We start from the raw sequence: 21,641 nt of genomic DNA, 5'->3' as shown, positions 1-21,641 counted from the left end.
CAAGACAGTCTCTCAGGGAGCACCAAATAGAGACTTTGCTCTTTTGTGGAATTTGTAAACTTTTCTTTGTGGAATGGTTCTGTTTTCCAGAGTTTGCTGTCAAAGGCCCCTATCTGTGGTAATAACCTCTTAGTATTTTATCTCTTCTTTTGGGATGCAAAAGTATCCCAAAAGTATCCTTTGGCTTCTCTTAGAAGCCAAAGAAGAGCTTGCAATCCCTGCATTTGGCAAAGGTAAAGTGCGTCCTGAGGATGTTTTTAAGAATTGAAGAGGAGGAGGTTGGGGTGTGGCATTGACCATTGTCAGGAGCCGTGATCCTGAGGAGCAAACTCTTTTGCCTTCCCAAAGGGGGAGGTGGAACTGGACAGGGCAGTGCCTTGCCTCTGGTTTCAGAGACACAGCTGATGGTGGGCTTGTGACTTGAAACACTTTTCCTTGGAGTGGAGCCTGAGGCTCTTAAAGAAAAAAAAAAAATCTTTGTTATAATAGATCTTTAGAAGAAGGAGAACTTTTGGGGAAATGAACAATCTCCTTAGTAAAGATGACATGTTCAGCCACAGCAGAGATTGATGGTGGTGACAGCTGCAATGGCAGGGAGACCATTCAGATTTAAACGGAAAGTATTGAACCAGCTAAACAGACATCTTTGGAAACCCAGAATATCACAGTGGTCAAAACAAGAACAGGATTCTTCCTTTGATCGTTGTGATTGTCCATTCTGCCTGCCCAGATATTTATCTCAAATTCCATTAGTAAGCATGCCTCTGCTTACTTGTTTTTGTTGAAAAGCTAGAAGGGCAAATGAGCCTTACCTGTGACAGCCTGGACCCAGTTTACCTGCATTAACACCATCTTTTGCCTGGTATTGACCCTCAGTATCATTGCCCACCTGCATTTCCCAGGCCTGTTTGAGTTCCCAAGAGCCTGGTGAGCTGGTGGGACTCCTGTGTATCTCTTTGGAGCCAAGTCTGGGTGAACTATGTCTGTGTTTGAAGTTCCAATGGCATTTAGATCGACATGTTTGTATTTCTTAAGTAATGGATCCTTCTGTCAGTGGAGGTCACACTTGGCTAAGGGTAGGATTGGTAGCCCTTGAAAATGGTGGTCAGATTTCGGAGGAAACCAGGCCAGTACACACTATACAGAAAATACAGAGAATTACAGCTCCATACTGTAATTTTTTTAATAAAAATTTATTTATGTATGCATACAAGAACTGGGGTACAGGCCAGAGGTGGGGGGGTGAGAGGATTCACCAGAGACAGAGTGGGGAGCAGAACAGATGGATTGACTGAAATACACTGCTGAGGGGAGCAGTGGGTGAGACAGGAGAGGTCTACTGCGCCATGTGGGTCACCTGATGGCTGGGGATCGAACTCATGCTGCAGTGGCTGCAGATAGCTTCATAGTGCTATCTTAACCCCTTGCGCCACCAGGGAGATCCCTCTATACTGGGCAATCTTGACCTGGTGATGAGAATGTTCAATCTAGCCTTGACATTGCATGAGTAGCAGCAGCTTTAGCAGTGTTATTTAGGTTGGACTTGTCTGGTTGTCCCTAGTTTGTACTTTGTGGTTGGCTTTCATTAAATTTGTGTCCATCTCCAAGGGAACAGCCGACTCTTGGCTTTCCAGGAGATAGTCAGAAATCCAAAACCACCTGTGAAATCATGTAGCTTGAATTAACCCGCCCAAACCTTTCTTTCTGTTCCTCCTGCTTAATCATGTGAACTGAGAAGTAAAGATACAACCACAAAGCCATTTGTTTATGCTACAACGCTTAAGCCCTTAGTTTGCAGAAATGATAAGACTTAGTAAGTTGTAGATTCTGCGGTAAGGGCTGAGTCTCCTGGGGAAAATAGAAAAATGGTGTCCAGCACAGAACTTTTGACACCTAACTCAGGGCCCAAAGCATAGAGGCTAAGCCAGAAATAATGTCAAAAGAGTAAATCATAACTCAGGTTGGGAAGTACAATAGAAACTAAACCCATGGCAGCAATAACTATAGCACCCCGCCCCTGCCCCGCCCCAACTCTGCTGTGGCAGGGTTATGGATGACAGTGAGATTTGCTGGGGGTTTAGAGTGTAGGGAGAGAGGAGACCACAGAGAATCTGAAAATCCTTTGGGAACTTCCATGGAAACTGTGCTTGAGAGCAGTTGGGGTGGGGGTGCTGGGTGACACTCAAGACTTTTAACTGGGCACAGCACATGAGCTGGGATTTGGAGGCCATCTCTCTGTTAGGCAGAAAGGATGTCCTGAGCTAATCCTAACATCTCCAGTGGTGGTGAGGAGGCTGAGGCAAGGAAAAGAAAGAGAAGGCCTATGTTATAGTAATCTAGGATCATGAGACGCTGTCCTGGGGGTATATGTGAACCTAACTCAGGGACAGCGATTCTGAGCCTGCAGACCTCTTAGGGGTATGCTGAGTGTGAAGTTGGGAACCACTGACTTTTTGTCTTGGTTCAGTCATTTCCTGGTTACAGCACCTTGGATGTCTGTGCTTGGATGTATTAGTTGATTTTTGACCCACGTCTGTTATGTAAATTGGGAATGGCACATAGGATTCACTTGGGGCATAAATGTTTTGCCACCTTGAATGAATGTTGTAGAAGGATTCGGAAGCCCTGTCAGGCCTGTAGGGAGTAACGCTGACCAGAGATGCCCCTGGTGGGGTGGGGTAGGAAACTGCTAGATAGTTGTAAACCCTTGTCTAATGTGAAGTTGTAGAGAGGGGTGAAATAGGCAATCCACTCTCACGTGCTTCCTTCCTTTCTAGTGAAGGAAATTAAAAAACAGCTCAAATTACTTAGGCAAAAAAGAGGAACATTCTGGAAGACTGCTGATGGCTTTGATAACTAGGGAAGTGGCAGGGAAGCAGCTGGGCCTCAGAGGCAGTGGAATGTGGAACTGTGGGGCCTGAGAAGTCCCCTTTTCCTGCATCTCCTCGCTCTGGGTATCATATTCGCACCCCAGATTGGTTTCTTCTCACCCCAGATTGTGCTTCTCTGGAGTCTCCTACGTCAGCTGCCACCACCAGAGGAACTTCTCCCAAAGTTTTAGTTTAGAAACTCCCAGAGAAGGCCTCTCCCCTGCAGCCTGCCATATAGAGCCTCGGGACCTACCTTGTGCACCTCAGATCTTCCCTACCCCAAATGAGACCTCTGTGGTGAGCTGAACAGTGCCCCACAGTGTGTTCACCAAGGGCAACCGTCCTCAGCAAAGAGGGCTCCTTCCCAAAGGAGCAATCACAGTAGAAGAAATCGGGGGGCCATTTTTGTACACTACGGCATGGACCCCTGTCCCCCTCCTCTCAAGGTCTTGAATCCCACAGATTTTCTCAGCTGTAGCTGCTTCACTGACTGCTCATCTCAGAGAGCCCCTGTGAAGACATGTAGATACTAGAGTTATGTTTTTTATACCAAATATTTTCTCTTTGCTGGGTAAACAAACCCAGAGTTCTGTAAATGCTTCCAGGCTCACACTCAGATGATATCGCCTCTCCCAGCAACCAAAAGTATCGCAGGCCAGGACCAGGGTTCTAGGCCTGACCTCCTGCTCACCCACAGGTGGTGAGGACAGGGGGCTGGTGTGGAGACCAATTAGTAAGTCTGGGGCTCTTCTGTGACACTCGCTGCTGCATCACCGTGGTCAGACCGAGTCTCTGAACCTTGGGTTTCTGGCTCCTGAAGTTTTAGTCCAACCTTCTCACTTGATTCAATCCTAACTATTTATATGAGTCTGTGAGCCTATTCAGGCAGGTGTTGTATTAGTTTCCCAGAACTGCAATAACAATCCCACATGGGGTGACTTTAAACAATAGAAATTTATTCAGTCAAAATTCAGGAATGTTTGCCCTGTTCCTTGATCTGCTCCCCAAAGGTCACTCCTCTTATTATTTTCTTAAGTGTCCTTCCAGAAATTCTCCTAATAGATCAAGTGTATACACACACAGACATCCTTCAACTCTCCAAGTAGTTCTATAAATTGTGCTCCAACTTGCTTTATTCAACTGAATTGCATGTTTTGACCTCTCTTCCTCCTCCTTAGCTACTAGATCTGCCTTAGAGTTTTTAACAACTGTGCATGTTCTGTGCTAACCCAGATCCATTCTCTATGTAAACAATGCCACTTGTTGGCCTTTTGGCTTGTGTCATTTTTACTTTAACACAGATGGAGGCAGTGAAGATTTCCTTCATTTGAACCAAATATTTGTAGAATAAATTCCTAGCAACTAAATAACTATGTGAAAAGTCCTTCAATCCAACACTTCATATGTAGACATATGCTGTGTCTCCTCATCTTGCTGTCAGTGGTGTGGTAGTGAGTCTTCACCCACCATCTTGCTGACTTAGTGTGTTATGAAACTGCATTTGGGACTTTTGATGTAGAGAAGTTCTAGATTTTTTATGAATTCATGTCTATTACTATATGGTTTCCGCTTTGGGTATCATATCATGGTTTTCTAAAATATGAAGACTGCATACAATTTTTTCATTGCATTAAAACTTTAAAAAATGTGTTATTTAAGAATTAGAGAATATAAAAGATTAGAATGAAAAGGAGGGAGTAAATCTCCCTCTACTACTCTCCATCCAAACCACCTAACAAGAGCAAATAATTCTATTTCTGATACATCCTTCCAAAATTAATTTATACACTAGCAGTGTGAATTTATATTCTTATTTAGCCCTTACCTCCATTTTTTTTTAATGCAGAAGGGAGCATAAAATATAGGATGTTCTGACTTTTTTCAAATGTATCTTGGTAATTATCCCAGATCACTACAAGAAAGTATCTTTTTTCCTTGTCCCCTTTCTTTTTTTAATCACTTGAGTGATGCTCCATTACAGGGAGCTGCACTGTAATTTATTAAAACAATCCCCTGGTCCTGAGCACTCAGGTTAGTTCCTTAGGTCTTTGGAATAATTTTGTCTTGAATATTCTTGTGTGGCTGCCATTTTCCTGTTTGTGCAACCAACCTCTAAGACTGATTCTGGGAAGTAGAATTGATGGGTCAGAAGCCTTATGTGTATATCATTTTATTAAATAAAACCAAGTTTCCTCCTAAAGTGGTTGAAGATGATCCAAAAATTATACCTGTTTTCTCTTAGTACTTTTATGGTTTCTTTTTCTCCATACGTAAAAAACCCGAGATATATACAGGTAATAATAAAAGGCACAGATTTTTATAGTGCATTGTTCAGTGAGTGAGCTTTAACCAGTGTATTCACCTACGTAGCCACCACCCCTGTCAATGTACAGAATATATCCATTCCCCCATAAAGTTCATCCACTCCCCTTGCTAGTCAATAGCCTCACTAGGCAACCATGCTTCTAATTTCTAGATTTGTTAGTTCTAGAACTTCATCTAATGGAATACACAGTAGATACCCTGTTGAGTCTGGCTTCTTTTGCTCAGCATAGTATTATTTTTTTAAAAGATTTATTTTATTATTTATTTATGCATACAAGAACTGGGGTGTAGGCCAGGGGTGCAATAGGTGATAGTATTCACCAGAGACAGAGTGGGCAGCAGAACAGAAGGATGTATTGAAATACACTGCAGAGGGGAGCAGCAGGCGAGATAGGAGAGGTCTGCTGCACCATGTGCATCAGTCAGCTCCCTGGCTGGGGACTAACTCATGCTGCAGTGGCTGCTGACAGCTTTGTAGTGCTGGGAATTAACCCCTTGCACCACCAGGGAGGACCTAAGGAGTTTTTTTTTAAAGCTCCTATGAGAAATATGTGTGCATGCCTAATATTTTTATGTAATTATGATAATGTAATTAAAATTTTTCTTATTACCCTGGTTTTTCTTTGAAAATCTGTAACTGTTCTCTCAACTTGGACAGATACAAGTTATTTTAGTCCTGTGTTAATTTAAGCCTGTAAACATATTGTAAAGCAGTGTGAATATAATTAATCTTTCCAGGACTTCTGTTTCTGCTTTCTTCTACATAAGAACTATTCTTTTAGTAAGATAGAATTTAATGAAAAAAGAGAGTGAGACAAATCTTAATATGAATATCAGGGGCAACTTCGGATTTTAAAGGTGACTGTACTAAAAATTTAGAATAGCTAGTTGGTCAGTTGGCATCAAATTTGAATAAAACTATGCTATCCCCCTCTCAAAAAACCAAGTAGTTTCATGAAATTATCAGCAGAATTTTTTTACCCTTGTTTTGCAAGGTCAGTGGCAGTTTTATAGGTAGAGATTAGATAAAAGGACAGTTTCCCAGAGGCCTTTTAAAAGATTTTAATGAGTTTCTTTTAAAAAAAAATTCCCTATTCTCCTCCTACATTTGTACACTCTTCCCCCAAGGGGGGAAAAAAAATAAAGAAAAGCAAAGAAAGACAAATTGGAGTTCCCAGAATGAGTTCTGGCTTTGGAGTCTTATCCTTGTCTACCCTGCCTTCCTGTGGGGATAGGAAGGAGGCAGTTTGAGTCTTCCTCTGGCCTCGGTTCAACTCTGTTCTCAGCATTCCAGAGTTGATTGTGTATCCTTGACTGCTTTGGGGATCTCTTGAAAGGATTTAATAATTAAAAAAACCCTGAAAGTAAACAAATTTTCTGTCAAGATTTCAAGTACTACCCAGATAACAAGTGAAAGCAAAGCCTCCCTCTGCCAAGTCTAGTTGCCCCTGAACCCAGCCCTTTTTGCAATTCTTGCTTAATCTTGTAGGTCAATTAGAGAATTCCATGTGTGTAGATAAAGCCCAGTGATAAAAATGACAATAACTGGGTCTGCTTTGCTTCAAACTTGCTTGTTTCAAAACCTCAGTGCATTTGTGTATTTCTTGTTTCTGCTTCCTGGAGGCAGCCTGACCCCACCTAAGAAACTACATCTTGAATTTTCCTCGGAACTTAGTGAAATGGGCTGAAAGTTGGCCCAGTAGCTGTGAAACGGTTTTTACTTTTTGCATCATTAATAAAACTGAACGTGCCGGGGAGTGAGAGCTGGTGGCAGCACAGATGTGACCCACTGCCGTGTTCTGCCTGGCACTGACCTCTCAGCCTCCACTTGGCCCTGCAGAGGGTAGTGGGTTCATTGAGGTTTGGCCAGGTCAGGTCATTGAGGTCTGATTTCCAGTGCCACCCCTGCCCCTGTGACTACAGCAAGTATCTTACCCTCTCTTTGCCTCAGTTTCCCTGTATGTCAAAGGGGGGGCCATAGTGCCTATTTCATGGAGTTTCTTATAAGACTGGAATGACCCAGTGATTAAAACCCATAGTAGGTGCTCACTTAGTATTAGCTATCCAGTGTATTGTCATTATGGCTATGGTAAATTATTGCTATTTCTATTTAACAATTTCATTTTAGAAAATAGAATGTCCAGTTGTAAAGACAAAAAACTTAGCAGCTGAACCCTCTGTGTTGTAAAGCAGAGGTAGAAGGCATCTTTCCTTGTAGCGAGGGTATAACTATCAATAAGTTCTATTAAAAGGCAAAAAACCCTCCATGTAGCTGATAGTCCCCTCCCCCATGACATGATTGTACCAGGAAAAAGCAGCAACAGAAGCAGATGGATACGTGTGATGTTTGCCCACATAACATTAAAAGCTTACTCTGAGTGTCTAGAGGAATATGAAAAAAAAAAAAAAACACGCAAAATTTGGATGTGAATAGTTTTTATTGTGTTTGTAAATATAGTGGAAACATGTTGTGGTTGAATTCTCCAATAAGCCCTATAGCAAGTCTCCTTTTAGTAATATTTATGGTCTGATTACTAAGGCAGTACATTGTGGAGTAATTGGAATCTTAGAAAAGTGCAAGAAGGCAAAGCAAAACCCTGCCCAATCTGAGGAGTGCAGCTGTTAACATTTTGGCATCTTTTCAATCTATCATATGTGTTTAAAATTTAATTTAGGTTTATACGCCTTTTTATGCAGCCTGTATTTTTTCATTTACTTACTTAGCTTGTCATTAACTGTTCTTTCACAACATGAGTTTTAAAATAACCGTGTGGTATTCCACCATATGGATAGTCTATAACTGATTCAAATCCATTACACATAAAGGAACGTTCTGGGTTATTTCCAGTTTTTCACTTTCGTGAACATCCAGGAGGCCAAATCTATGCATGTTGTAGTATATTTGTTCTGTAAGCAGTTTATGACTGCTCCCAACACTTGGGGTCATTCTTTGAAGTGTTTTTCAATGATACCTGTTGCTTTAATCTTTCCTTTCTCTGCTCACTTAGCAAGGGTGACCCTATTCATCCACTCCCCTTACATTTAGCAATTATTTGTATTTCTTTGTGACTTGTCTGTTGAGGATACTGACCCATTTTAGCCAGGGTATTGGTTCTGTTACAGAGCAACCCCGATATAAAACGGGTTGCCTGACTGTGGGTCCTCACCCACGCACTTAAAGGGGACTTATTAATGCTAAACTGCAGACATACACAAAAGGGTGATAAAAGGTTTATTTACAAGGGAAGGGGTAATGGGGAAATGAATAAATCAGGGAGAAAGAGAGGGAGATAAGTTCGTAAATGAGTCCTACCCGTTCCACTGACCTGGAATCCCCATGACTCGCTGAGCTGGCAAAAAACTGAGTGCGGTGTGGCCAAGAGAGAGCGAGAGACCCCCCGGCCACTTGGCTGGTTAAATACTCAGAGAACATAGTTGCTTAACTCTGTCCTCAGGTCCTCGCAGCCTTCCCTTTGGTGATCATGGGATATGTATTTCCCAGTGTCTTGATGGAAACGGGTGGAGTCCACAAAGCCTGTATGGAGTTTGCCCAGGACATTCTTTCCCCCTAACAATCATGTTTCCTTGTAGTGGAAATATATTTATCAAAGAGGTGTATTAACCCTTTGTCAGTGATTTCAGTGATTTCCTTTTTCTAGTTGGGTGGTCATGGTTGCTTTAAAAAATACTCACTGGGGCCTCCCTGGTGGTGCAAGGGGTTAAGACGCAGCACTATGAAGCAATCCATAGCTACGGTAGCATGAGTTCATTCCCCGGCCAGGGAGGTGACCCACATGGCGCAGCAGACCTCTCTTGACTTGTGCTGCCCCTCAGCAGTGTATTTCAGTTGATCCACCTCAGAGTGCCCCCCCCCGCCCCGTCTCTGGTGAATCCTCTCACCCCCTGCACCTCTTGCCTGTACCCCAGCTTTTGTATGCATAAATAAATCTTAAAAAAAAAACCTCACTGGGCATGTGGCTGACAACATTTGAAAGAGACTATTCCATAGTCACCCTGTTCTTTAAATGTTTTCATGTTCTCCTCGGTCATCTTGGTACACATGTGAGCCATAGAACTGAGAGATGATTCAATGAAAATCATCAGGTGGAATTTCACTCTCTGACTTCTTTGGAAGAATCTGCTGCTTCATTCTGATACAGCTCTGCCCAAGGAAGGCAGCACAGTTCAAAAACCCCTTTTCCTATGAGCTCATATAGACTTAAAGCGTTTTCACCTCTTAGACTTGCTTAGGTCTGCTAATCCCATCCCAAAACCCTTCACCAAGATTTGAAATGGTTAAGAATAGTGAAAATGATTATCTGTCCAAGATCGTGTGGGTCAGCAAGGCCCCACTGGATCACGTGACCCTCCAGGCACAGGGCATAGGCCCTCTCTGGCTTGGCCTCTTATTTAAGACCCTCCCCACCACTGGCCTTTCCCACTACTTTCCTGGGATGGGGAAATCTTAAGGGGCCCCTGTCCCTGCCTCCCTGGCAGCCGCTTCTAGAGGCTGAGCTCTCTGCTGCCTTTGTTCAGCCAGTACTGGCTGAGTGCAAGGACTGGCCACAAAGCTTTGCTTGTACCAGTAGGTGATATGCACAGTGGTCCAGAGCAGATGCCTGGAACTGGGCTGAGGACCAGGGAGTATGCCATCAGCAGGTCCTTAGACAAGGGTCTTGAACCTTGCCGAGCCTTGATTTTTCCTGATTTGAACAATGGGGACAGAGCCTTTTACAGGCTGTAGTGATGGGTAAATGTGACTAATGACAGTGCCAGTTGTGGGACAGCGGGCACTGCCTGCTAGGTGTATGTTGTCTTGGGCATGGAAGCCGCCTCCTCACGTTGACTGCCACTCAATCATTTTTTTTTTTTAAGATTTATTTATTTATGCATACAAGAGCTGGAGTGCAAGTCAGAGATGGGGTGGGGTGGAGAAGGGGCTGTGAGAGGTTTCTGAGAGGTTTCACCACAGAATGGGAAGCAGAACAGGCAGACTGACTGAAATACACTGCTGAGGGGAGCAGCGGGTGAGTCTGGAGAGGTCTGCTGCGCCTTGTGGGTTGCTCCATGTAAGTATCTCCCTGACCAGGGATCAAACTCGTGCTGCAGTGGCTGCGCATAGCTTCACAGTGTTGCGTCTTAACTCCTTGTGCCGCCAGAGAGGGTTCCTCCCCTTCTCCCCAATCATTAACATGGAAATGGAATCTGCTGGCCCCCTCTGGCAGACATCCTGTCGCGGCTCCGGAGGGAGGCGTGCCCGCGGGTGTGCCCTCTCCAGGAGGGTGGGGCCAGCGCGAACTCAACGCCTCTCCCGACCCTCAGTGATGCAGATGTGCTGCTGGGCCGGAGCCTGGCCGTGAGCCTTCCTCCTTCTCTCACAGGATGAACCCGGCAGCTTATGCTGAGCTGTTGAAAGAATCTGGCAACCAGGTATTTCGGAATGGGAACTTTTCTTTGGCCATCAGAAAGTACGATGAAGCCATCCAGATTCTCCTGCAGTTATACCATTGGGGGTAAGTGTTTGGATTTTCTCTCCTTCTTTTTCTTTTTAAAGTAAATAGTAACTTACTCTGTTGCTCATGTTTTCTTCTAACTCCACTGTGTTTCTGTTTTCCTTTCTCCTCCACTTCCTCTTTATCTCCATTGCCCTGTCAACTCTGATAGTGAACAGAGACTACTAGAGTAATCCGGGAAATTGAAACTGAAACTCAAGGGCTGTTGATAAACACTGTAAAACTTCCTCTTCTCTCTGGTGGTGCTGGGATGACCGAAGTCCCCAAGCCTCTTTGTCATTCATTCCAGCTTGAGTGTCCATGTCACTTACCCTGCACACACCCACTCAGGAACTTAGTCTCACCTTCTCTTTTCCTGCCCCTCAGCCTTCCAGAGACCCCGACCCAAACATTTTAGCATCATGAGAAACTTCCACATAATGGAGGACCCCAAAGAGCTTTTGTGTAGGTAGGTGGTAGCCATCAGTATCATCCATATTAGAGCTTAAAACTGAGGGGAAAAATGCAAATATGCATATATTTACCCATTTAACAGTGTCAATTATGTGTTAATGTAACACAGTGAAAAATAAGCCTATTTTCCAAAGCTAAAAAATGAGTGAGAAGTGTTACATTCAAATCTTTGCAAAGCTTTGTAATATCTGGGTCAATAGAAAACTACTTATATCTGCGTCTCCAATCCCCCTGTTATGATACCTCATGAGAGAGTCATGTAACCTCTGGAAAATTCCCTGTACACCTGTGAGCGAATGCTCGTGAAAAAGGTGCATGTTGTCTTAGGATGATTGTTGTATTAGTGTTCCGTTGCCACAGTTTTAAGTTACCCACAAACTTAAGTGACTCAAGACAATACAAATTTGTTATCTTACAGTTCTGGAGGTCAGAAGTCCGAAATGAGTCTTACAAGGCTAACAATCTGCTGGTTCCTTGTGGAGGGGAGTCTATTTCCTTGCCTATTTCAGCTTTGAGTGACTGCCTCTATTCCTTGGCTTGTGGGCCCTTCCTCCATCTCCAAAGCATCATCCTGCCAGTCTGCTTCTGTCATCACATCGTCTTCTGTGCTGTAGCCATGTCTCCCTCTGTCTCCCTCTCGTAAGGATCCTTGTGATTGTACCATAATCCAGGATAATCTCAAGATCCATAAATTAATCACCTTGGCAAGTCCCTTTTGCCATAAAAGGTAACATTGTTTGGGAATGTATTCAGTGAAACTATTTTGTCCTTATGGACTACCTGAACTGTTTTTGGGTCTCCCTCCCCCAGAGGTTCCTAGATTACACAGTGGTATTAGAGGAAACAGATGTCAACATTTGTGGGGGTGCCCGCAGCCTATTAGGAAATGGCACTGAGTTAAATACTGAAACATGAGTATTTATAAACATGAGTATTTATAAACACTGAGTTAAATACTCCCACACCCTACCTCCTGTCACCTTGGTGTCTACATGCTAGCTGGACTCGATTGAGTATGAATTGGCATGGGCCTGTAGTACGGTGATTCTGCTCCCTCCTAGTTCAGACCAGAACTGTGTCAAAGCTGGACCAAGAGCTTCTCATTCAGGCCAGAACATTGAGTTTTCTCAGAGATAGAGTGTTGTATAGTGGTGATGGCCATAGGCTGACCCCACACTGAGTGCTCAAATCTCAGCCCCCCACTTAGTAGCTGCTGCCACCACTGGGACTTCCCCTGAACCTGCCACATGTCGCCTCTCATGGGAAATTCCTGACACTGTTCCCCTTGCCCATCACCTGCTGCTTGTCTTCCTGCTGCTCTCAGCTGGCGTAGGGTTTAGGTGCATGTGGTTTACTGAGCAGGTGTTTCATTAGGGCAGAAGGATGGGGCAGTGGAAGGCTCCCAGGTAGGGATGGTGTCTCTCCGGGGCTCAGCTTCATTCGGTCAGTTCCTTTGAGGGTTGGCCAAGTTCAGGGGTATGGACAGAGCTTGGAATTGGGCTTCCTGCAGTGCAAGACAAAGGGTGAAGTGGAAGGAGAAGAGGTTGTGGTCAGGAGCGCAGGCCTGGCTTACCCTGCCTTGACGCCATTCCTACTGTTCTGAATTCGAGTCTTGCCTTCCAATTATAAAGTAGGAGGCTAGGACATATTTTATGGAACAACTTGATTTATGGCCTTCAAATACCTGGACTAGCGCTCTGCAGTAAGACTTTGTGTGATGATAAAAATGTTCTCTGATATCGGATGTGGCTACTGGGTACTTGAAACTTGGGAACTACAAAGAGGGATCTGAGTTCTAAGTTTCATTTAATTTTAATTAACTTAAATTGAACACACTACCTGTGGCTGGTGGTTTCTGCATTGGCCAGTGTAATTTGGCCACATGCAATGTGCACCCCACTGCACCCTGACTCTGGCTCCCTGAATGTTAGGGTGGCCCTGGCTGTCTGAGAGCCTAGCGCTTGTCCTGTCCCACACACTGTGGGTCCTGCACATGGTGTGGTCACATGCTCCGAAAGGCCCTTCCTATGATGAGCTCGGCCTCCACTGAGATCAAATGTGCATGGCGTGGTTCCTACCACATCTGGACTGTGCTAAGGCTCAGGGAGAATTCCCATTCTTTCCATCTTTAGGATTCCCAGTCCTAAAATGAAAAGATCTATGGAGAGTTGGAGGTAAAACCCAGGTGTTGAGAACATTTGTCACTAACAAGTGGTAGCAGAGGATTGAGAGTGAGGAAGGACAGATTTATACTTTGCAGATTTATTCTTCCCTCAGGCTTTCTATGGCACTGAAGGCCTGATAATGTAGGCATACTCAGGACATCTGCTGAAAGCCCTTCACAATGGCAGCAGCCAGCACCAGAATAGTAGCCTTCAAGGATTGTTTTCTATATTTGCAAAAAGATAACTTTATGACCACCAGTGTGTTCTTCCTGACAGGGTCCCTCCTAGGGACTTGGCTGTGCTGCTGTGCAACAAATCCAATGCATTTTACAGTCTTGAGAAATGGAACGAGGCATTTGTGGCTGCCAAGGAGTGTCTCCAGTGGGATCCAACCTACATAAAGGTGCGGTGACAGCTGGGGCTGCGGTTGCTGCTTCCTTTCTTTTAACTTGCCTCTCTTCCCGCTTCTTTTTAAAACAAAAGTTTGGGGAGTGCTTCTCATCCAACTGTCCTTCTGCTTCAGACAGATGCCCAGAGGGCACGTGAGCAGTGTCTGAGAAGAGTGGAAGAGGTGTTGAAATTCACTTGCCAAGTGCGAGTGGAGCTGGGCTTCGAGGTGGGTGGGGTGCTGTGTAGCTCATGGTGGAGCTCAGTTTTGTTCTGATGGAGTCATGCCAAGCATGAACACATCTGTTCATGTTGTCTGATGTCTGAAAGTTTCAGTTTTAGCAAAGCTTTATTTCATAAGCAAGCTGGGTGGATAATAGGACAGCGATTCTTCAGAAGGCATTTCTTCAGCCCCTTTGGAGGGATCAGGGAAGTTTGAGAGGCCAATGAAAGCCTTAAAGGTGTTAATAATGCTCACTAAAAGCATTTGATTGTTTTTTCAGCAAAAATGATATGAGTGCCAGGCAGGGGTAAGGAGAAGGATCAAAACAGGGGAGGGAAAAGCACAAGGGACTATGGTAATGGTGCATGGGTGAATTGGTGGTGGGAATTTTATGGGGAGTATACCTAAGAGGAGAACACACACATTGTACAAAAAGGAAGAATGATGTAAAATATATATAAAAATCTAAAAAAAATGCTTTGAGTGCCCACTCAGCAAGGCACCTTCATGTTCTGGGTAGAGCTCAAGGCAGACAAGAAAAGTGGAAGACCTATTCCTGCCCTTGAGTCATTCACAGTCAAGCTGGAGAAAGGAGAAGCATGTGCAAAATCTGAGCCCTTAAACTAGAGTGCAATTCTGGTGCCATCCGAGGCACCATATAATTAAGCATCAAATGAGTGGTATAAACCATGTATAGTGAGGCTCCATGAGATAGTGGGCGTAGCCCAGCCATTGCTCTCCCGGGCTCTGCAGTGGGCTGGTTTCAACAGCTTGGATGAGTTATGACTTCATTTCCCCTGCTGTGAAATGAAATAATACCTATACCTTTGAGTTGTTTTGAGAATGAAGAGCTGTTAGGTAAAGTGATTGGCACTCATGGGTAGGAGTTTGTGTACTTCTTTCCTGATCTGCATTGTATGTGTGGCTGCTGGAAACAGAACACGAGGGGAAGTGGGTGAAGGGGTGTGACTCCAGATCACTCCAACCTTGAGAGAGGAATTTATGTATTTTATATTGTTGAGGATAAACTGAGGCATGTCAAAAGTTGTTTTTTTTTTTTTTTTTTGTATAGAGGCATGTTTTATTTGTTTGTTTATACATGCACTGGGTACAGTCAGAAGCGCAGGAGGGTGAGAGACTTCACCAGAGCCAGAGCGGGGAGCAGAGCAGGCAGAAGGACCGAGGTACACTGCTGAGGGGAGCAGCGGGCGGCAGGAGAGGTCTGCGCGCCATGTGGGATCCTCCTCCAGTGGCCGGGGAGCAGCCGGGGATCGAGCCGGTGCCTTAGAGGCCGCTGGCAGCTTAGCAACCCAGCGCTCAACCGCTGCGCTACTGGGGAGGCCCTTTTTTTTTTTTAAGATTTATTTATTTATACATACAAGAACTGGGGTACAGGCCAGAGGTGTGTGTGTTGGGGGGGTGAGAGGATTCACCAGAGACAGAGTGGGGAACAGAACAGGCAGATTGACTGAAATACACTGCTGAGGGGAGCCGTAGGTGAGTCAGGAGAGGTCTGCTGCGCCATGTGGGTAGCTCCCTGGCCAGGGATTGAATCCGTGCTGCAGTGGCCATGGGTAGCTTTATAGGTTGCATCTTAACCCCTTGTGCCACCACGGAGGCCCCGGCATGTCAAAAGTTTTAATGAGTTTATTTGAGGAAAAAAATCAATTTGAAGAGGGCAGTGCCACGGGGGAAGTGGTGGTCCATTTAGGCAGGAGTTTGGGGAGAGACCTTCATAGAGAAAAAGCAGAAGCAACACAGGGAATTTTATCAATTGGCTGTAGAGGAAAGTCTAGTTGACTGTTACTGATTGATTGTCTTTAGTACTTTGATCTCTAGGCCTTTTACAGGCCTAGGTTTTCTTTTGCTTCTAAAAGCCACCACGGCCATAGAGATACCATAGTCTAATGACCTCCTTTTAATAAATTTAACAATTCCCCCCCTTTTGATCATCTTCTCATATATGGGAGCTTGACCAAAAGGTGCTGATGTCCGTCCCCATCAGAGTTAAGTTGTGAGACAGGTAGGGCGCGGGGTCAGATTCCTGGAAGACGTGCTTTTGCAGTTCATCTCATTGCGGGACTTGTTTCTGTTTTTCTTAGAGCAGTGAGGCCATCTGAGGCATGGCTGGCAGCTGCAGAAATGCTCTGAAGACCTTTGAGAGAGTGAAGTGTACCATGCAGACTGCACTGATAGCTCTTAGGTGGATGCGATACCAAGAGATTGAAGTAGTCCCCTTAGCCCGGGCCCCATTAACCAAACCAGTTGGTATCAAATACATCAAAGAATATAACTCCATTCCTCCTCCCTGTCCATCCCTCTCCCAAATGTCCTCAGTTGCTTGGTTCAGTGACTGGAGCCCTGCAAATTAGACTGACAAGAGACAGGTTAACAAGAAAAAAGCAGGGGCTCCCTGGTGGCTCAAGGGGTTAAGCGTCAGCACTGTGAAGCAATCCACAGCTACTGCAAGAGTTCTAGCTCCGGCCATGTGACCCACATGGCACAGCAGACCTCCTCTGGCTCGCCCGCTGCTCCCCTCAGCAGTGTATTTTCAGTAGATCCTCCTGTTCTGCTTCCCACTGTGGCTCTGGTGAATGTTTTCACACACATACCCCAACCCCGCCTCTGTCCTGTACCCCAGTTCTTGTATGTATACATAAATACATCTTTAAAAAAAAGAAAAAAGCATATAAATTTTATTGAGTGCTAATATTACCCGACATGAGCCTTCCTAGAAAGGAAGTTGAAAACTCCCAAAGGAGCAGACAGGCCTGAGTAAGATGACACACCGTTTTATTTATTTACTTATTTGTGTTAGAAATACATGTTTTTATTTTATTTTATTAATTTGCTATTTATTTTCTTTCATCGTTGTTCATTTCTGGACAGTATTGATTTCTCCCCTCAGGTCTAGTCCCAGTACCTCTCCCACCACCATGGCGGCTTTGCGCCATCACCTTAGTCCGTTGTGCTCTTCCCTGCCTTGTTTTACTCCCTTCCTCCCCCTCAGGGGGGAGCTGTTGTCAGCTTGTAAGTTTTGTCATTTCCTGATTCTGTGTTTGGTTTCACACCATTTTAAACAAATATCCATAGATAGGGCCTCCCTGGTGGCTCAGTGGGTTGAGCACAGCGCTGAGGAGCTGTCCGCAGCCTCCTGCAGCACGGGTTCAATTCCCGGCTGGCCAGGGAGATTCCCACATGGTGCAGCAGACCTCTCCTGTCTCGCCCGCTGCTCCCCTCAGCAGTGCTTTTCTGTCAATCTGCCTGTTTTGTTCGCCACTCTGTCTCTGGTGAATCCTCACGCCCTCCCTCCCCCCAACCTCTGGCCTGTACTCAAGTTCTTGTATGCACAAATAAATAAATCTTAAAAAAAAAAAAATCCATAGATAGCAAAGATGTGACCAGACAGAGAAGGAGTTTTAGGCTTTTAGAGGCCTCTAAAGGTGGGGAGGTCAATAAATGGGGGAGCTAATGGAAGTTTAAGAGCTGTCTTAGCAAGGCTTGTTGTGCTGGCCCCTCCCAGTGCCAACTTTTTCTGTCCTTTTTCATGGCCATAAAAATTCCCCAGGAGAGAGGTTTTAAGGCAGTCCCCACTTTTCAGAGTTCTGATTTTAATCAGATAAAAGACGCTCTGGGAAGGCTTTCTTTCTACGTCAGTTGATTGTCAGATATTTTCAACTCAAAATAATCCTCATGCAAAGTGTCATATTTTGGTGTGGTATAATCTAATGCCCCTCACCTCCTTCCACACACATTAATTTCTTTGTTCCAATTGCTGTCAAGACTGACTTTTTTTTTAAAAAAAAAAAAAAAAGATTATTTATTTATTTATTTATGCATAAATAAATAAGAGCTGGGGTACAGGCCAGAGATGCAGGGGTCGAGAGGATTTACCAGAGACAAGAGTGGGGAACAGAACAGGCAGGTTGACCGAAGTACACTGCTGAGGGGAGCAGTGGGCGAGACTGGAGAGGTCTGCTGCGCCATGTGGGTTGCTTCCTGGCCAGCTGGGGATCACACTGGTGCTGCAGAGGCTGTGGATTGCTTCATAGTGCAGTGCTTAACCCCTTGCGCCACCAGGGAGGCCCAACTCTAATTGATTTTTTTTTTTTTTTTTTAAAGATTTATTTTATTTATTTATACAAGCACTGGGTACAGTCAGAAGCGCGGGAGGGTGAGAGAATTCACCAGAGCCAGAGCTGGGAGCAGAGCAGGCAGAAGGACCGAAGTACACTGCTGAGGGGAGCAGCGGGCGGCAGGAGAGGTCTGCGCGCCATGTGGGACCCTCCTCCGGTGGCCGGGGAGCAGCCAGGGATCGAACCGGCGCTGCAGAGGCAGCGGGCAGCTTCGCAACCCAGCGCTCAACCGCTGCGCCACCGGGGAGGCCCTCTAATTGATTTTTAAATGAAAGTTAAAACAAATCAATAAATTTTCAGAGATTTGGTGGTAAGTGTAATTTTGAAGTGCTTGCTTTTCTGTGAACGCTGTTGACGCACACCTTCTGTTATCTGAGACAGAAAATGGCTTTGGAAGGTGTTGATGCCAATTCACTTAGCAAGAGTAGGGAAGGCAGTATCATTTTGTTCCTACGCAAGAGTCCTAGGGTTGATATACAGGCAGAATCAGATAATTTTCTTCTGTTAATCACTGTAATTATCCTAGCTCTATGGAAATAAAAAAAATTCTGCCATATAATGCCTATAATGTAGAGCTCTGTAAATCTCAATGCCTATAACTACGATTCCCCCCTACAGAACCAGTGGAAATTGTATTAACTTTGACTGAGTGGAGCAAGGAACACTTGTGTTTACATGACAATCTCCTTCTCTTCCTGACCATTACCAAAGCCATAGGATTTTTTCATTCTTCTCTTTACCCGCAGGCTGTGGTTTGAGGCGTGAATAAATAAACCACACATATAATTGGAACCAGGCCCACTTCCTTCTCTGTGCCATATTTTAGATGCAGTATAAATCATGGATTGGAAAGTGATTCTTGGCAGTTAAAAAAAAGTGGCACAGAATGTAATGGGGAAATTCTTGTCCAGAGCTTGTTAGAAACCTGTGTTTACATGAAGCGAGACCCCTAGAATCCTCTTCTCCATGCCATCAATCTTGTCTTCCCTTTCAGCAGCAGGTTAGAAGAGATGGGTGTATTCAATTTTGCTTTTTTCCTGTTCCAGGGATATTATCGTGCTGGTTATTCCTTGTTGAGGTTGGTCCAGCCTTACGAAGCTGCTCACATGTTTTTCGAGGGTCTACGCCTCCTGCAAGGCAACCAAGACCAGTCCCAGGTTGCTGATTTCCTTGTGGGAATCTTCACTACCATGGGCAGTAAGTTGCTTTTTCTTTTTTTTTTCCTTGTTTTTTAAAAGAAGTCCTTGTTGTTATTTGACTGGCTTCTGGAGACTTGGGCTCCTAGGGAAATAATTCCAAGTTGTTTCTCTGTGGCTGATTTAAGGAGTTTGAAACTGATTAGAATGAAACTGATTTCCACATAGGGAAACATTTTGAAAGTTTGGCTGGCTCATGCCTTTGTAAAAACAACTAAGTTCTTTTGCACAATTGACTTCAGACTTTCCAAATTTTGTCTCAGACTTCTTAAGTTTTCTGTATTGCTATTCAAAGAGATTTCCCTACTTATAATCCTTGTTTTATATGCTATTTGTTCTTCCCCATGATTTTCAGGTATTTTTAAATATTTAAAAATATATTTATGGAAATTTTGCATGCTTTCATACAATACATGTGCTCTTTACCCATCATTGGGAATTGATAGCCCTGGAAGAGGTGCCATATTATTCTGACACCTGACTTGTTCCCTTGTATGTTCTCGTGCATGAATTTGAGAAATGAGTTGAGGCTTGAGGATCATGAGACACAGTAGGTCGATGGATCCCTCGGTTATCATCGTTTTGCCATGAACTAGCTGCACCATCCACCATGAAACCTGACCTCATTTGTCATAGTTTCTCATGGGTTGAGTGAAAATACTTGTCACACCTTTCTTTTTTTCCCCTTTATTTTTTACATCATTGTTCATTTTTTAAACAATATTTGTTTCCCCCGACTCGCTCAAGTGTAGTCCCCATAGAATTTCCTTCACCAGTGCACCCGTGCACCATCACCACATTGCCTGTGCTCCTCCCTCCTTCCCTCTAGATCCCTCTCCCTCCTCCTCCCCTGCAGGATGTTTGTGATTTATAAACATCTGTTTTTGTTTTGTTGTTTGTATTATTATTTTTTTACACTGATGTCTTATTTGGTTCTCCTACCTTTTTTAAAGGAAGTGGGTCCCTTAACCTTCCATTTACTCCTTTGTAAATGGAGATTGGTTGCGCTATTTTACTGGTTGGTTGGAGGGATTAATAGAAGCACTTATCAGTGGGCTTAGCAAACAGAAAGAGTGTTAACTCACAGGATGCCAACTCTTAGTTAAGAGGTTAATTTTAAGAGTGAACTTAAAATGCTGGCTACTTTGATTCTGTAGAGCTTTCTATTTTGAAAATGACATGACAATCCTGATTATCTTCGTCCTGATTATCTTTAAATTTACCATATTTCTTTGTGTAGAACTAATTGGAGGACTTTTCCCAAATGGTCTACTTAGACTTTTTCCCAATTTAAAATCTTCTTTTGGAATTTTCTTTCAGGTGATCCCTTTGTTTTGCAAAGTTTCTTGCCCTGCTTTGACCGTATTTTCACAGCTGGATTCTCAACAGAAGTGTGGCGATCTGTAATAGAAAAATTGTCAAAGAAAGGATTATGGCATGTAAGTAAAAGGACATGGCTGTCTTGTAGGGAAAATAGATTCTTGATGCTGGCTTTGGGAGATTTCTCTGCTGGTCTTGGGAGATTATAATTTCTTATATGTTTCTATTGATACCAAATAACTTTATAACTGTAATATCATCAAAGATGGCACGTTGCTGAGATATATTAACTTACTAGTTTCTTTCTTTTCTTTTTTTTTAAGATTTATTAATTTATGCAAGCACTGGGTACAGTCAGAAGTGCGGGAGGGTGAGAGAATTCACCAGAGCCAGAGCCAGGAACAGAATGGGCAGACTAATGAAATACACTGCTGAGGGGAGCAGGGGGCATGGCAGGAGAGGTCTGTCGCGCCATGTGGGACCCTCGCAGGCGGCCGGGGATCGAACCGGCACTGCAGAGGATGCAGGCAGATTCGCAGCCCAGCACTCAACCACTGCGCCATGAGGGGAGGCCCTCTATTTCTTTTTAAGATAGGAAAAATACTCAGTTTGTGTCAACCTCATGTCTTGCTGTGTCACTTGTCTTCAAAAAAATGTAAAGTCTAGGTGATAGTGGTAATGTGGAATGAGGAAAATAAACAATTGTATGTTCATCTTCATAATTCTTTTTATATTGCTGTAAGGGCAGGACAGGACACAGTGCAGGTTTTCTAGGATCCCATGCAGACCGGGTAAAGGAGGAGTCAGAGTCCTCAGTGGTTTTTTGCAGGTCTTTTATTGGGGTTCACCAGGCATATGGCAGGCAGGGGTGCTGGGGGGCCAGGAGGCTGGCAGTCCTCCCAACCCCCAGCAAATCCTCACTCTATCTGGGCTCTCTGGCGTTCTCTGCTTCTGCTGCTTCTTCTCAGCTTCTCTCTCGGCTTCTCTTTTGGCTTCTGCTGCTGCTGGCGTCCCCGTGACGCCGCCCTTAAAAGCACAGTCTTAGCCCAGGTG

At 44.3% G+C, this 21,641-nt stretch overlaps 1 protein-coding gene across 6 annotated transcripts in view; it reads left to right on the top strand.

The window, feature by feature from the left end:
* TRANK1 (tetratricopeptide repeat and ankyrin repeat containing 1) overlaps positions 1 to 21,641 on the top strand; it is a 95,410-nt gene that overhangs the window by 3,483 nt on the left and 70,286 nt on the right. For all 6 annotated transcript variants that reach the window (XM_037526223.2, XM_037526197.2, XM_037526181.2 and 3 more), the window contains exons 2-5: positions 10,577 to 10,708; positions 13,603 to 13,729; positions 19,119 to 19,269; positions 20,589 to 20,707. In XM_037526223.2, the coding sequence (XP_037382120.1) occupies positions 10,578 to 10,708; positions 13,603 to 13,729; positions 19,119 to 19,269; positions 20,589 to 20,707 (528 nt within the window). In that variant the 5' untranslated portion in view covers position 10,577. The remainder of the gene's footprint in view (positions 1 to 10,576; positions 10,709 to 13,602; positions 13,730 to 19,118; positions 19,270 to 20,588; positions 20,708 to 21,641) is intronic.

This window comes from Talpa occidentalis, unplaced genomic scaffold (assembly GCF_014898055.3).
Source record: "Talpa occidentalis isolate TD23 unplaced genomic scaffold, MPIMG_talOcc4v2.1 talOcc4.10, whole genome shotgun sequence".
In the NCBI taxonomy this organism is placed as follows: domain Eukaryota; kingdom Metazoa; phylum Chordata; class Mammalia; order Eulipotyphla; family Talpidae; genus Talpa; species Talpa occidentalis.
This window is presented reverse-complemented; position numbering and strand designations above follow the sequence as displayed.